General features: G+C 36.8%; 1 protein-coding gene across 4 annotated transcripts in view; it reads right to left on the bottom strand.

The window, feature by feature from the left end:
- Positions 1–828: 828 nt before the first annotated feature.
- Positions 829–14439, bottom strand: part of LOC131066634 (ribosome-recycling factor, chloroplastic) — a 186109-nt gene continuing 172498 nt past the window's right edge. For 2 of the 4 annotated variants that reach the window (XM_058001447.2, XM_058001456.2), the window contains exons 9-13: positions 2439–2480; positions 2205–2261; positions 2029–2079; positions 1288–1344; positions 829–1182 (exon numbers count right to left, since the gene is read on the bottom strand). In XM_058001447.2, coding sequence (XP_057857430.2) covers positions 1165–1182; positions 1288–1344; positions 2029–2079; positions 2205–2261; positions 2439–2480 — 225 coding nt within the window. In that variant the 3' untranslated portion in view covers positions 829–1164. Of the gene's footprint in view, positions 1183–1287; positions 1345–2028; positions 2080–2203; positions 2262–2438; positions 2481–2750; positions 2940–14439 lie in introns of those variants that run through there. The other 2 variants (XM_058001468.2, XM_059219885.1) reach the window with 2 other exon arrangements.

Raw genomic sequence — 14439 nt, 5'->3', positions numbered from 1 at the left:
AAGTAGGCCAAGCGAACGGATGAGATGGAAGCCAAGGGATCATCTCTGATTCGGCTTAAAGTGAAGGTGCAATGGGAAGTGGAATTGCATGAGGTGCAGTTTTGAGCGTTACAAACAACTAACCTTAAAACATGTTATGAGTCAACCTTGTAGAAGCATTAATAAGATTTGAGAAGGTGGCACACATGCATGGGTTCAATGACCTATTGTCAAAGTTTTTTCTTCACTCTCCAAAATGGATGTTTTAATATATTATATTATTTGATCATTATACCATACAAGATTGTATTATGGCAATTAAGAGCATCCATTGTGCAAGGCTCCAATCTTTTAGTGTGGCTGTAGGACTAGTGAGGTTGGCTGCATTATTTTTATTTGATAGTCGTAAAATAGGGTCATTTAAAATATTTAGGAATTAGCCTTTGTTATATGGAGTAGTTGAGACTTTCCCTTTCCTTGCCTTGAATACCAATTGAAGGATAATACGTCTACAAAGATGCCTTAAAATAATTACAATAAACTTCAAATTAAAAAATATATAAATAAAAGTTCACAATATTCCACTATCCTAAATTTATTTGACAGTGTTAGATCTTCATTTGTGCAAGTTGAAGTACCAGTACCAAAATGTCTGACAATATTATACATGTTAAATATATTCCAAGAGTAACTTAACCACATGTTAAACGATGTACAATTTTTGGCTGTTAAAATGTTAGCGCACCACATTACTAATACAACAATGCTGATACTCAGTTTGTGTGGTGGATTCGTCTAAGAAAAGTTGTCTAAAATTAACTCTAAGACATTAACACTTTTGAGATGTAATTGAATTCTTTCAAATTACTGCCATATATTGTAGATATGACTATCTTTAGCATTAAATTTATATTTCAATGAGCATTAAGAGAAGATCGGAAGCCTCAAAATTGGTTTGAGACAACAAAAAGATTGCCATATTGCAAGGCCAAAATCAAGCTCACAATGCTGGCTATTTGGAAATTGCACCAGTGTACAACATAGAAAATTGCTAGTTATTTTTTTTATAAGTAATTATACACCCTGAACAAAAGATAGTTAATTGAAAATACAAAATGTATTCCTCCAACCTTCAGATGATCATGTAGCACTTGCAACATAACAAAACGTGGCACTTGGTTACCATCAGATAGTCATCAACTCCTGTAGAATGATCATCATAAGGAATTCTAAAATTGAAGATTTTTCTATTGAACTATTACAAAAGCTTGGGCATGTAAGCCTTTTTCAAATGCATAAGATACATACCTTCTCTTTTTCTTTAAACGATGAATCAACCTTCTTTATATATTCATCAGTTATCTTCTACAAAATTCAAATCATTGACAGCTTGTTGGTATCAGTCTTAATGCAGAAATGTATTTGCTCTAATATCTAATAATTGATTATGCAAAAATCATAGTGTAATCAAGACTGTCTAACATTGAACAGAACCATCAATATTATTAGATATTACTCAAGATAGTCTAAATTCATTGAACGGCAACTGGAAACCAATTTAGATGACATGAACTGAAATATGAGTGCTTCGGCAAATTACTTATTTCATGTATATTACCAATATATGAGAACAAACAACCAAATAGTTTATAAGAATTTCAACCTCTGTTGGTGATCAATGTTGTGTGTCTCCCTAATTTTGTCAGGAAAGTTATTCTAACTCTTAAGAACCAAGGTTTACAATGCAATTATTGTAGTAATGTGTCCATTTTTCATTTTTAATAGGATGAAGAAATCTAAGAGCTGTGCTTTACCACATAAATACTATGCATTGTGCAAGATCAACAATACTGCATGGATCAAGACGTGCTAAAGAGAAAATACACACATAAAACATGAAATTTGAAACCTAAAGGTAGCAAAATATCCCTCAAGTGTTTCCTCTCTACTTACTAATATTCCCAACTGGTAAGGAGATACAATGTTTAGACAATATGAATTTTATGTTCTACCCTACACTAAAGTAAATAAATCCTCTATCAGGCTTACCTGCATATCATCTGAATAATCCTTTACATTGTCTTTAGAAAGTTTTTTTTCCTAAAAGTACCAACAAAAACAGCTCAGAAGCACACTCGATATATCAAACATTCACAAGCATAATAAAGAATCAAAGTGCCATGTACACTACTTGCAAATCTTGAAAATTGGTGTTAAAATTGAACCTTTTCTAGTTTCTCATAACTTTTGATCGCATCTCTTCTTATGTTCCTGATGGCAACCTGTGATGGTTTAGTTTTAACAGTCAATAATATAAAAGAGGTGAGAACCTCAACGGTTCCAAATACAGATGTTTCTTTCGTAAAACTTGATAAGTAGATGAAGCTTTAAATCAATTTCTACTGCATATTGGCAGTCTAGATATATGAGCAAATTGCTGGAGAGAAATATATGCTTACCTTTGCCTCCTCAGCCATTTTTCCAACTACTTTCAGGAGTTCCTGCTTTCATAACAAGGCGGCAAAATAAAAAAATGTATTGATTAAAGCATAAGATGAAATATAAATAATTTATTTTCTCATAGTTTAAGAAAACAGTTAAGCTGTCCAAGGATAATCTTCCCTTGAAGAGGGCTACAGAGCAAACTGAGCTTCAGTACCTGATTGGAAGCCTTACCACAATTTTTTAATTTCATAATGATAAATTGTTGATGGAAATCATCATGAGAGTAGACTGAAATGGTACTAACAAGATTCTTTACAAATATTCCAATTTTACATAAGCTGTCAAGTATGCCCCAGTAGGCCGCCATACCCATATTGGATGGGTCCAGGGCTGGGGGTGGGCATGTCCCAGGTCCACCTCAGGTATACCAAAGGCATACCCTTGGTATACCCAGGTCGCCCAGGCAGTACCATGGGTGTACATGGCCAGACCCTCAGATCTGCACAGCAAAAACGCTGCACAAAAATGATTAAATTAAAATTAAAAGAAAATTGAAGTAAATGCGCCCTATAACATAACACAAAACAAAAAATAAACACAACCTATCTTTCATTCTAATTTACCCAAAGTTAGTTTTCCACGAGAAAAGGTAGCTGGTTTTTTGAGTGGTGAAGGATTCCAATGGCGCGAATGAGCATTTCACGAGTGTTAGGAACTTAGGAGATCAAATAGCTTGCAACAAGGAGATTCCCTGTTCAAAGGTAAGCTTATTTTGAGTTTTTTAAATTTATTTGAAATTTTCAAGCTTCCTAAGTTTCTCTCAGCATTTATTGTTTTATTTCAATATGTTCTCTTTTAATGTAAACTAATTTTGTAGTTTCTTTCTTAATGTATTTTTCACTTTTTTAGGTTAATGTAGCTTAGGGTTACATTTTTTATTTTAATTTTCTGTTTTTCCACTTTTTTTCTTGGAAACATGTAGGTTCAGATATTCTTAATGTTCAACTTCATAATGGCTATCGCTAGTTCAACTTCATAATGGCTATCGCTAGTTCAACTTCAGTGCACCTAAAGATGGTGATAACTTTTAACTTTGACCAAGGATCTTCTTTCAGACCATGTGATGATGATTGAGCAACTTGCAGGAGGTGGGCATTTCCTTTGGCAATGTGGTCACTACAATAACGAGTATAAGATCTCATATAGTAGGGTGAAAGCTCACTTGTGTGCTATGGCCGGCCAAGGGATTAGAGTTTGTCTAGGACCATACAAACAAGGCTTTCCCTCTAAACAAATTCTTGCATATAGATGAGAACAAGAAACAAGTATTATGACAAAGCAAGTTTGATATAAATCCCATCCTTGATCCAAGAAAGAATCATGCAAACCACCTAACTATTGCCCCAGATCCATTCATTGGAACATCACCTTCCCACAAAAGAAGCACATTAGATGGAACATTTTAGAATGAGGTGAGGGGCATAGAAAATGAGCACATTGCACATCATATCTATGCCAATGGGAACCTAGTGATATCACCATATTGGCATGAAATAGTGACAACAATTAGTCAAACACCCTTAGGTTACATAGGTCCAAGGTATTAAAAGGTGTGCACCACCTTATGGGCAAAAGAAAAACACTTTGTAGAGACATCACCACAACAAATCATAGATTCATAGACGAAACAAGAGTCCCATCATTTCTAATGGATTGGAAAAGTTGTAAAAACCAACCTTTAATTAATGTCATTGCGATGTGCCCTAAAGGGACAATGTTTTTGAAGGTGTTGATTGTGACAATCAAGTGAAGGATGAAAGCTTCATTGCCAAAATTCTTATAGAAGTGATAGAGATGGTGGATGCTAAAAATGTTATCCAAGTCATAACAAACAATGCCAAAGATTGCAAGGCAATAGGTTTATTGGTCAAGGCAACATACAACCACATTTTTTGGCACTATGTCTTGTCCAATCCCTCAACTTGGTGATGTAGAGGATTGGCATTGAGATAAAGGGGGTAAAAGAAATCTGCTCTAAGGGTGAAGAAATTCAGATGTTTATGACAAATCATAATATATTACAATCCATCTTTAAGTTATTCAAGTTGGACTTGTTTAAGTTTATGAATTTCAATTTTTCCTAATTTACCTAAATCTGCATTTAGATATATGACATCATCTACTTTTTTAATTTTAATTTATTTTATTAACACTATTTAGGTTGTTGAGATTCCACTAAAATTGCACACAATTGTCTTGCAACAACTTGTAAAGGTGTGAGGCATTGAGTGCTATGTGTTGTTGCATCTCCCCCTTTGGCATTGATGGCAACATATGGATGTGAAAAACAATCAATGCAAAGAAAGAAAACATCTTCAACAAACTCCCCCTAAGATCAAGCAGATAAAACAATTTTTCACATGCTTCTCTCTCGCTTTGACATCAATGACAAAGGTTCTCAAAACTGAAAACCAAACTTTCCCTCTTAGATAGACAAATCAGCTCAACTGAACCACAAACAAACTACTCCACCAGAGGAGCAGCATAAACTCATCAATCCGAACAAGAAGATAAGACTGTGAAGTCCGCCGGATTGATGCAACTCAATGCATCTAGTTCTCATCGGGAGGGGTAGATATCCCTAACTTGTCTCTCAAATAGACAAATGTATCTGTAGGCAAAGGCTTAGTGAAAATATCAGCAATTTGTTCTTTAGTAGGTCTCTGGTAGCGTTGATCAGGTTTAGATTTTGCCTTGTTTGTTCCACCAACTCTTCACGACTTCTTATCCTATGGTGGTATTCTGGTGAACTGTAGAGTTCTCCTTCGACACCCTTCGTGACTTCTTCTAGGTTCTGTTGACGTGTATTTTGTACACAGCCTAACACAGAATAAAATACCTAAGGGTATCTTATCCTCTCTTGAGAAAAAGTCTCTAACTGCTGAAGATTCGCATAAAGGATCAGTTAGGATGACTCCAAGGTTCCTTTTAGTAGGGTCTCTACATGTGGATAAGCTCGCCGTGGTATGATGTGATTTGCTGGAATCACAAGGGGACTTACATTTGGTGATTGAATTTCCGATCTACTTTGCTAGAACACAAGCTCTCACTAACTTAGATTAAAAAAGGGAAAAAGGAAGGGGGTGAAGAGAGGATCTAATCCTAATACTAAGAATGTAGGAGCAATGATTTGATTTTTGATGAAACTCCAACTAGGTCTTGTTTTGACATCAATGGAACATCTACACAAGGCTAGTGCGATCTTCTAAGGGAAACTTTATGATGTTCAAATCATCACCACAGGCATAGACACCATCAAGTTGATGCATATCAATGAAGAAGCGACAAATTGAAATTGAGCTTAGGCTGAATGATTCTAGTTGACTACGCAAGGCAAGTCTGCAATCAACAAACTGCTAGTAGTATGGATGTATGAATTCCACCATTAATCAATCGCATTTCCTCCATTCATCTAATCATCTACCATCTAGGATTGAAGACTCAACAAGAAACCATGCAAATTGCAAGAAACGACACACTTCACCATTACTTCAATGAAAATGGAGTTTGTTTACAATCAATGGCAACAATTTCTTGCCTTGTCCTCCTATTCTACTCTAATTGCTTCCAACTATTCTCTAACTATTCTAACTATTTACATACTATCTCTAACAATTGCTAATTAGCCTTTACAAATGAAATGCCTGGGCTTATATAGTGCCCACAATACAATTTGATGGCTTAGATCAATTCAAGATCAATGGCCAAGATTCAACAATGAAAACCCTAATTAGGGTTTGTTACAACCATTACATAACATTTAATGCTTGACCAATGACAAAATTGTATTGCTTGGACACATGTCCCTTCTAGAAAAATCGACCAATGGATAGCCGGGGTAGGTACATCGGAGTTTGTGCCACCTTCCATGAGTTAAGTACATTGAATCTGGACATGCTGAGGTGGACCTCACTGACTGGAGGAGTGATGACTGGGATGCCACCTCATCTGACACTTGTAGCTTGCTAGATATTCAATTTGATGTCGTTGAGAGGCTATCTTTAATTAACTCTTGTTCTAACTCCTTTTGTCCTTGATGTGCAAGACGATGATGTACCTCGCCTTGGAATGCTAGATTGAAAGAGGTCGCCCCTGTCCTGGCTTGATCGTCCCGGCGAAGACCGTCCTTGATCCGGCTTGATTTTCCTTGATGAGATCTCCATTTGATGCCTACACAACATTTCAAAATTAGTAACATGATTTTGCGATGAATAGCATAGATTAATTTAATTTTTAGGAAACTTCATAATAAATCCTTGAGTTATTATTTCCTAAAAAAAACGATTGGGCTACTGGAATTCAAAATTCAAAATTCAAAATTTAAGCTATGACGATCAACGTTCAAAATCAAAACAATAAATCCATATCGCCATACCTCTCTTGAGAGCTAACACTAGAATGCAAAATAAAGGAATTTGCCCAAGCAAAAATCAAAATTTGAAGCCTTTGACTTGATCTTGAAGGATAATGAACGTCCTCTTTATTAATTCGCCATCCTTGGAATCTTTGATGTGTTCTTCAATGTCCTTGGCAAGTTCGCCTAACTTGAAACTCGAACTCCTTTGATAATGCTTGCACCTTCCCTTTGAAATTCGCTCCTCTTCTTGAATGATAATTTCGCACTTCCTTTGCATACTTCAAATCGCATATGAAAGAGGATGCTTGAATAATGATTTAGAAATGAAATAAACACCTCCTTTTATAAGCACTTTCCTCATGCATTACCTTAGGCCGACTTGGTGAAAACAAAGATAATTAAAAGCCATTTTTAATTAAAAAAACCAAGGCCGACTTTCATAAAACAATGAAATACCAAGCGCTCCCTTTGATTTTTATTAAATTAATAATTAATTATTAAATGCCTTCATTTTTAAATTGTCAAATTCGATTTTTACAAAGGCAAAAATAATTAATAAATATCAGACGCAATATTTAAATGCTGATTAATTGAATCTTTTAATTTATCGAATTTTAGCATTTAAAATAAATTCAAAAATATTTGTTTGAGCGCCAAATTTTGAAGATGAAAGATACGTACCTCATCGCCCTGGTCCCTGACTGAGGGACAGGAGCGATCCATCAACTTTGTCTTGATCCTTGCATTTTTTACGTCCAAAAATCTTCATCTCCACGTTGAATTTGCCATTTTCGCTGGGTCCTTCGAGCTTGATTGACTTATCTTTGCAAATGAATGTCCTTTTGTGATGATATCGCCCTGGTCCCTTGGAGAGGGACAGGAGCGATCCTCATGTTTTCACTTAGATCTTGCATCTTCGATCTCCAATTTTCATCATAGGGCGAATAATAACATTGTTTCTTTACTCCACGCTTGTTTTCCTTGACTTCTATAAGGCATATTTGATGTTAGGAGGAATATCGCCCTGGTCCCTTGGAGAGGGACAGGAGCAATCTCTATGTCTTGGTCTAAATTTGCCATCTTTCAATCTTTGTTCTTCGTTCATTGCCTTCCAAATAGCATCCTTGACCTTGCCTATCCTTGCCTTGTCTTGGTTTTGACGGAACATGAGTGTTTTAATGAAAATCGCCTTGGTCCTTGTCCAAAGGACAGGAGCGATATAATCTCTTTAGCTCAAATAATAACCTTTTGACGTTCAAAACCCTTGTATATCATCTTTAAAAGACACCTTAGACCTTGTATGACCTTGCAAAACATTGACTTAACGTGATTTGTGCATGAATTGGCCAATATATTCAATATCGCTCTGGTCCCTTCCTGAGGGACAGGAGCGAACTTCAACATTTTGAGCTTGTCCTTGTTTCGGTCAACTTGCAATTACTTTCATCGTACAAAATAAAGTCCCTTGATCCTTCTTAGTCGCTTGATGCGTGATAAACTTTCAAAACTTATGCCTTTATGCAAATTTCGCTCTAGTCCCTTCCTGAGGGACAGGAGCGAACTGGGATATTTTAGTGCAAATCTTTCAATGTTGGCGACCTTTGATGCTTTGTGCTTGATTGGAACACTTCGAAACGTCCTTGCCACCTTGTTCTCCGTCTTAGAGTATCTTGAATTTGAAGAAGAGGCAATATTATCATTATATCGCCCTGGTCCCTTGGAGAGGGACAGGAGCGAATTTGTACTTGTAGGCTCCATCACATTTTGCCAACTTCAAAATTTATCTTCAACGGATTCGTAATGTATCTTTTCATTCATCCATGGCTTGGAATTCATTGTAACTTGGCAAGAAATTTGTCTAAGGTAAAAATCGCTCTGGTCCCTGACTGAGGGACAGGAGCGAACTTGGGCATTTAGGTCCCTTGTTGACGTTTCATAATCTTCAATTTATCTTCAACGGGCTCAAGTCACATCTTTTCTTGCCTTCAAACCAAAAACTTGCTTGATCTTCGTCCAGAACATGCCCTATGAAGGATTTCGCTCTGGTCCCTGGGAGAGGGACGGGAGCTACAAAGAACTTCGCCCTGGTCCCTGGCTGAGGGACAGGAGCGATTTTTACATCTTGGGTCATTCTCCTTCACGACGGTACTTCAAGTTATATTCATTTGATAAAATGCATCTCCTTGGACCTCTTCAAATCGTCAAGTCGTCAAAATCCTGCAAGGACAAAAAAATATTTGACTTTAAGCTCCGGTCCTTCACTGAGGGACAGGAGCGAAATTTGCTCTCTAGGCCAAATCGTTACAATTTTCATCAAAAAAAGTCTTGGCTAAGGAAGATATCATCTTACTTAATGCTATGAATAAAAGTTAATGTCCAAAAAAGGTCTAAAATTGTGCATATAAAGAAAATCGCTCTGGTCCTTCAGTGAGGGATAGGAGCGAATTTGACCTTCTAGGCAAAAACTTCATCATTTCATTGTTTTTGATCAAGTCTGGATGCTCTATCATGCTCATTTCGTCCTTCACCATGCCTTTGATGTCTCAATTCGTCCAAACAAGGTCAGAAATGACTCCACTAAGCATTATCGCTCTGGTCCCTTGGTGAGGGGCGATTCGCCTTGGTCCTCCTAGGAGGGACAGGAGCGAAATTCGCTCTGGATCCCCAGTGAAGGACAGGAGCGAAATTTGACTTTTCGAACTCTCTATCAGGATAAATTTTATGGAATATAACATTTAAGTATAAGTTCTTATACTTTAAGTTATATTCCATATATACTTTCAGGATGTTTGAGAGTGGTTTCAGACCTCCAGGAGTTATATTGCAAAATCTAGTTTTTGGAGGTTTTTTCAGTTTCCAGACTTAGTCAAATTTCAGGATCAGGACATTCCAGACTTAGCCAAATTTCAGGATCAGGACTTCACTCAAGCCGGACTTGCTATCCCATTGATCTCCCCGACAGCACTCAAAAATGCAAAGGCTAACTAACAAAACCCTAAAAAACCAAGAAAACAAACCCTAAAAAGCAAAAAAGCAAGGGTCCCCATTTGCAATGGGGCGATGTGTGAAAACGTCACAACAGGTTCCCTTCGGGCAACCCTACAATAGTGTAGAGAGTGTAATTCTCTTCGTCTATCTCGGCCTCTGCAACCTTCGTGACACCTCCTGGGTTCCCTTCGAGCAACCCCTCAACTGGTCGTCCGTCGGCAAGCTTCCTTAGCCTACGCCTTTGTTCTATCTGTTGTCTAAGATTCAACGCTCTTTGTGCCACTTCCCATTCATCACTTTGTATCTTTTTATTTTTGTCTTTATTTAGTATATTGGGCATAAATCACTTCCGTACACAGCAAGCACACACCATGTACACAAAACAAAAAAAACTTTTATTACTTCATCCCTCGTACATAATGTATGTCACTGACATACTCATTACAATGGGGGTGTTCTTATTTATTCTCTCTGACCCTCAGAGTTCATGTATTGCGCTCATCTTCTTGGCGCTCCCTAAATTCCCGTAGAATTTGCTATCGTCGGTTCTCTCGGTAGATGTCTTCCCTTCAATTCTGGAGAGCCAAAAATCCTTGTGCCAAAAGGTTAGGCAGTTCGCTCATCAACCGATTCACAACAGGGCTTACTCCAAGCGAACTCCACACAGCATCTTCTGGGACATCTTCGGCGGTGGCTTCCCTCCATACGTGTGTTTCGATTGCCGCCTGTAAGATGCAGGAGAAATCCTTCGTGAGTGTCTTTTCTCCCTCAAACAATTCTTCGGGTTCTCTGTCAAGGTCACTCGTTCCTTCTGGTAATGGTTGTCCCATTATCCATGTGCCATGTAGTACGTCCTTTTCCCCATTGCTCCCAGGTTTTTACTTAGGCAACGGCGCCAAATGTTTTCCCCGTAGGGTGTCAGGTTAAGACATTGCATAAACGACAGAAGTACAGTACACAGAATATATGGAACTCACAAGTGCTTTATTGATTCATAATAAGCCAGTACATACAATGATAGCAATATGTTCAACTACAATAGCATGTCCAAAGACTAGAAACAAATACAATATAAAGGAGTCTGGTCAGTTACCCGGTGCCAACTGCCGACAACCGATGGGTTAACTGCCGATGCTAACACAATTTACCTTAATGCTTAATTACTCGACAACAATGTCCCCTTCATATACCCGCATGTAATGTCTTTAAATCTGCATATGTATTCCTCTTTCCTTACCTACTGCCATAAACTTGCTACCTTGTTTAATAATTATTATTTTTGATGAAATCACGGCCTTCTTATCTAATACTCATTGTCTTCTAAATTAACACAGTCACTGCTTGTTTCATGGACCCTGATCGCTGTCTTTTCTTTTAGTAAAGTCCTTGCTTGTTGCATATTTAACCATTGTATTACATATATCTGGATATCACATTAATCCCCATTCTTGATTGAATCTTCTATATTTCATTCTTCCTTATTAGCTATGATGAGACTTGAATTTTGTATTGATCGATCCTTTCGACTAGGAAGGACAACCGATATGCCTTTGCTGACCATCAATATCGATCCATCAATCAATATGGCTGATTGCTACCAGTTCCTGGCAACGTAATAGTTACTTGTTTGGCTTCGACATACTATTTAGTCTTTTTCTACGTTTTTTATGGTGCTTTGTGCTTCGATGCTTATCTGGCGTATTATGATAATTCCCCAAGTGTGAATGCTCACGTCAAAGGTCCCACAAAGGAATGTATATATCCTAATTTCCCATATGTAATCTTTCTTCCCTCCTTTGTTGTAATATGGCTCCTTGAGCGCTTTGCAAATATGTAGTTATGTATGACTATAATCTAAGTTGTCGGTCCTAGTTCAGAATCGGATTCTGGTTCAAGATTCGGGTTTGCAAATTCATTCATTTTGGGGGGGCTGGGTTCCGGTTTGCTTTGGGTTCGTCCGTACAAAAAATATAAAAAATAAAAAAATAAAAATATATACATATATATTGTAGCAAATAAAGACTTTGTCCCATTGCTCATGAGCACTCTTCATTTTCACAAATGAATCAGGAAACAGGTCCACGTCAAATTCCAAAAGAGACACCATGAATTCCACCATGCCCTCAATAGAGATGTTGCACCTCTTCACTTCTCCTTCTACACAGCTTCCCTCGCACATCTTCAATGTATCCACTATGCTGCGGTACAATTTCGACTCGCTCGAGATATTCAACAAATTCAGAATTCGAGAAACATTTGCAAAAGAAAATGGCAACATCATCTCTGCTAACTCGATGGGCAGAAATGAGATCAAATATTTGGGAGGGCTAAGATCCCGTAATATCATTTCCCCAACTCCTGCAGCTCTTTCTTGTCGAAGAAGACATTCTCCTCGTTTCTATCGGCTTGTGAAAAAATTGAATCACATTCAAAGCAAAAACCATGTTTTTACGACATATCAAACCAGCTATTCGGCAAAATTTGTGGGCATCGAAAGAAGTAGCATCCATCTTCATTAGCTCCGTCATGAAATTCGCCCAAAAAGCGGCAAAATTTCTCCCAGGTTCTGCTGAACGAATTTGCAGGGTGAAATGCAAACCCTAGCCGAATTTCCAACGAATTTACAACGAACCAGAATTGCTAGGGAACCGAACCAAAACCCAGCCAATTCTCAGAAGAATCTGGCAACTTAGACTATAATCAATGCTCATCTCGTTGATCTATTGTGGCATTGATATTGCTCCTTATTGTTTATCTCCTGAGAATCTATGAATCAAAAAAAACTAATAATAATTAAGTGGTCGTGGTCCATGCTCGCTTTAATGGTTTTGGGATCTCCTTCTTATATTGTCTTTCATGGAATGAAGACTTACCACGAAGGAGACATGTCTAATCCCTTACTTCATATTGCTTAATCGATGACTATTATTGTGCTATCTTAGATATTGGTTTGTTAACAAATTAGTTGCTGTTTATAATCAATTTACTATTTTAATATCGATTACTTTATTATTGACTAAAAACACATGTTACTTGGTAGTATCGGCATCTTCTTGGACCTGATTTATGATATCGTCTTCTAGTTGCACCGTAGATATGACCTAGCCATTTACTACTTCGTAAATGCTTACATCAATGCCTTTCTCCAGAGTTCTATAAACATTTGTTTGCCATAACTAATGATGCCAAATACCCGATGGCCCTGTGATATTTCATTGGTATGAACGGAGTATTTCATGTTCTTACTATGTGAACCAGTCCCACAAATATATCTCATCATCCAAACAATTATTTCAAGCTTCTATACCTTTTTGATAATTTAATAATACAGTATTTATAATATTATTTTTGCAATAATGTATTATTATAATATTTATATTGTTATTTTGTCAATAATATAATATTGTAAAATTTATATTATTATTTGATAAATATGAAATTAATATTAATATTTAATAAATATAAATTATATATTAAATCTTGTTTATTATTATTATTATTAAGATTTTATTTAGTTCATTCTATATATATATATTAATTGTATTATTATTTATTATTAAAATCTACTTTAGCTTGGGCATTATCATGTTTTGATTGTTTAGATGTGGACATCACAACTAATTCCCTAGATTGGGAAGGTAAATGGCTTAAGAGCCACCAGCTGCCCGCATGATCCTTAAGTTTGGAATGAACACCATGCATGACATGTCTCTGTTGTCATTGCAAATTTTTAGGGTATTTTCTTTAATTGATATGCTAACTGCATTACGGTCAACTGTTCTACTCTTACCCATTTCCTTCCTAAACTAGGGTTTTAGTTTTTAACATTAGCTAGATAAGGTAAATCTCAAATTGATAGATCAGCCTCACTGCTGTTATGATTTTTCAGACTTGGATAATTCTGAGATAGCTCAAATTAAGAAGGTTATTTCTTCATAATACAAGTCCTTTTGGTATGCAAACCCTCTAATCTGAGTGGTATCATTCAGCATAACCTTATAGTTACACTCACCTTTCTTTAAGGCTATAACTCACACCCATGAATATAAATGTGTGTGATTATGTAATTATGAAAAATACATTAAAACTTAACCTGCAGTGATATATTACAGATGTTGAAATCAGGGAACACTGAGAGGGGGGGGGATGAATCAGTGTCCTGCAAATTTTAAACTTGTTAATCTGATTCTTTAACCACCAAAAGCATAAGAAAGAAAGTAAAGTGCAGCAACACAAAACAAATAACCATGCAACCATAACACCAATATTTTTACGTGGAAACCCAAAAAGGAAAAACCACGGTGGAATTTGAACACACAATATTATTCCACTATGGCCAGTAGCAAAACAATATTACATGAGGGGAATGCACTTGCATTCAAGCACACTACCTAGAGCTCACTGCTCAAGTTACAAAACAGAGCAACAACCTCGAAGGAAGGCTCACTGCCTTACAAGAGATCACAAATTGATTGCAACAAGTAGTGAACCGAAAAATAGCATCTGATTATGCCAAAAATCAGTTCCGGTTAAGTGCAAAATGATCCGTTGCAACTGATTTGCTTATCTGCTCTGTTCTACTCTGCAACTGCTTACTGGACCAACCAAGA

Source organism: Cryptomeria japonica, chromosome 4, assembly GCF_030272615.1.
Source record: "Cryptomeria japonica chromosome 4, Sugi_1.0, whole genome shotgun sequence".
Lineage (NCBI taxonomy): Eukaryota > Viridiplantae > Streptophyta > Pinopsida > Cupressales > Cupressaceae > Cryptomeria > Cryptomeria japonica.
Note: the sequence above shows the minus strand (reverse complement) of the source record. Positions and strands in the feature narration are given on the sequence as shown.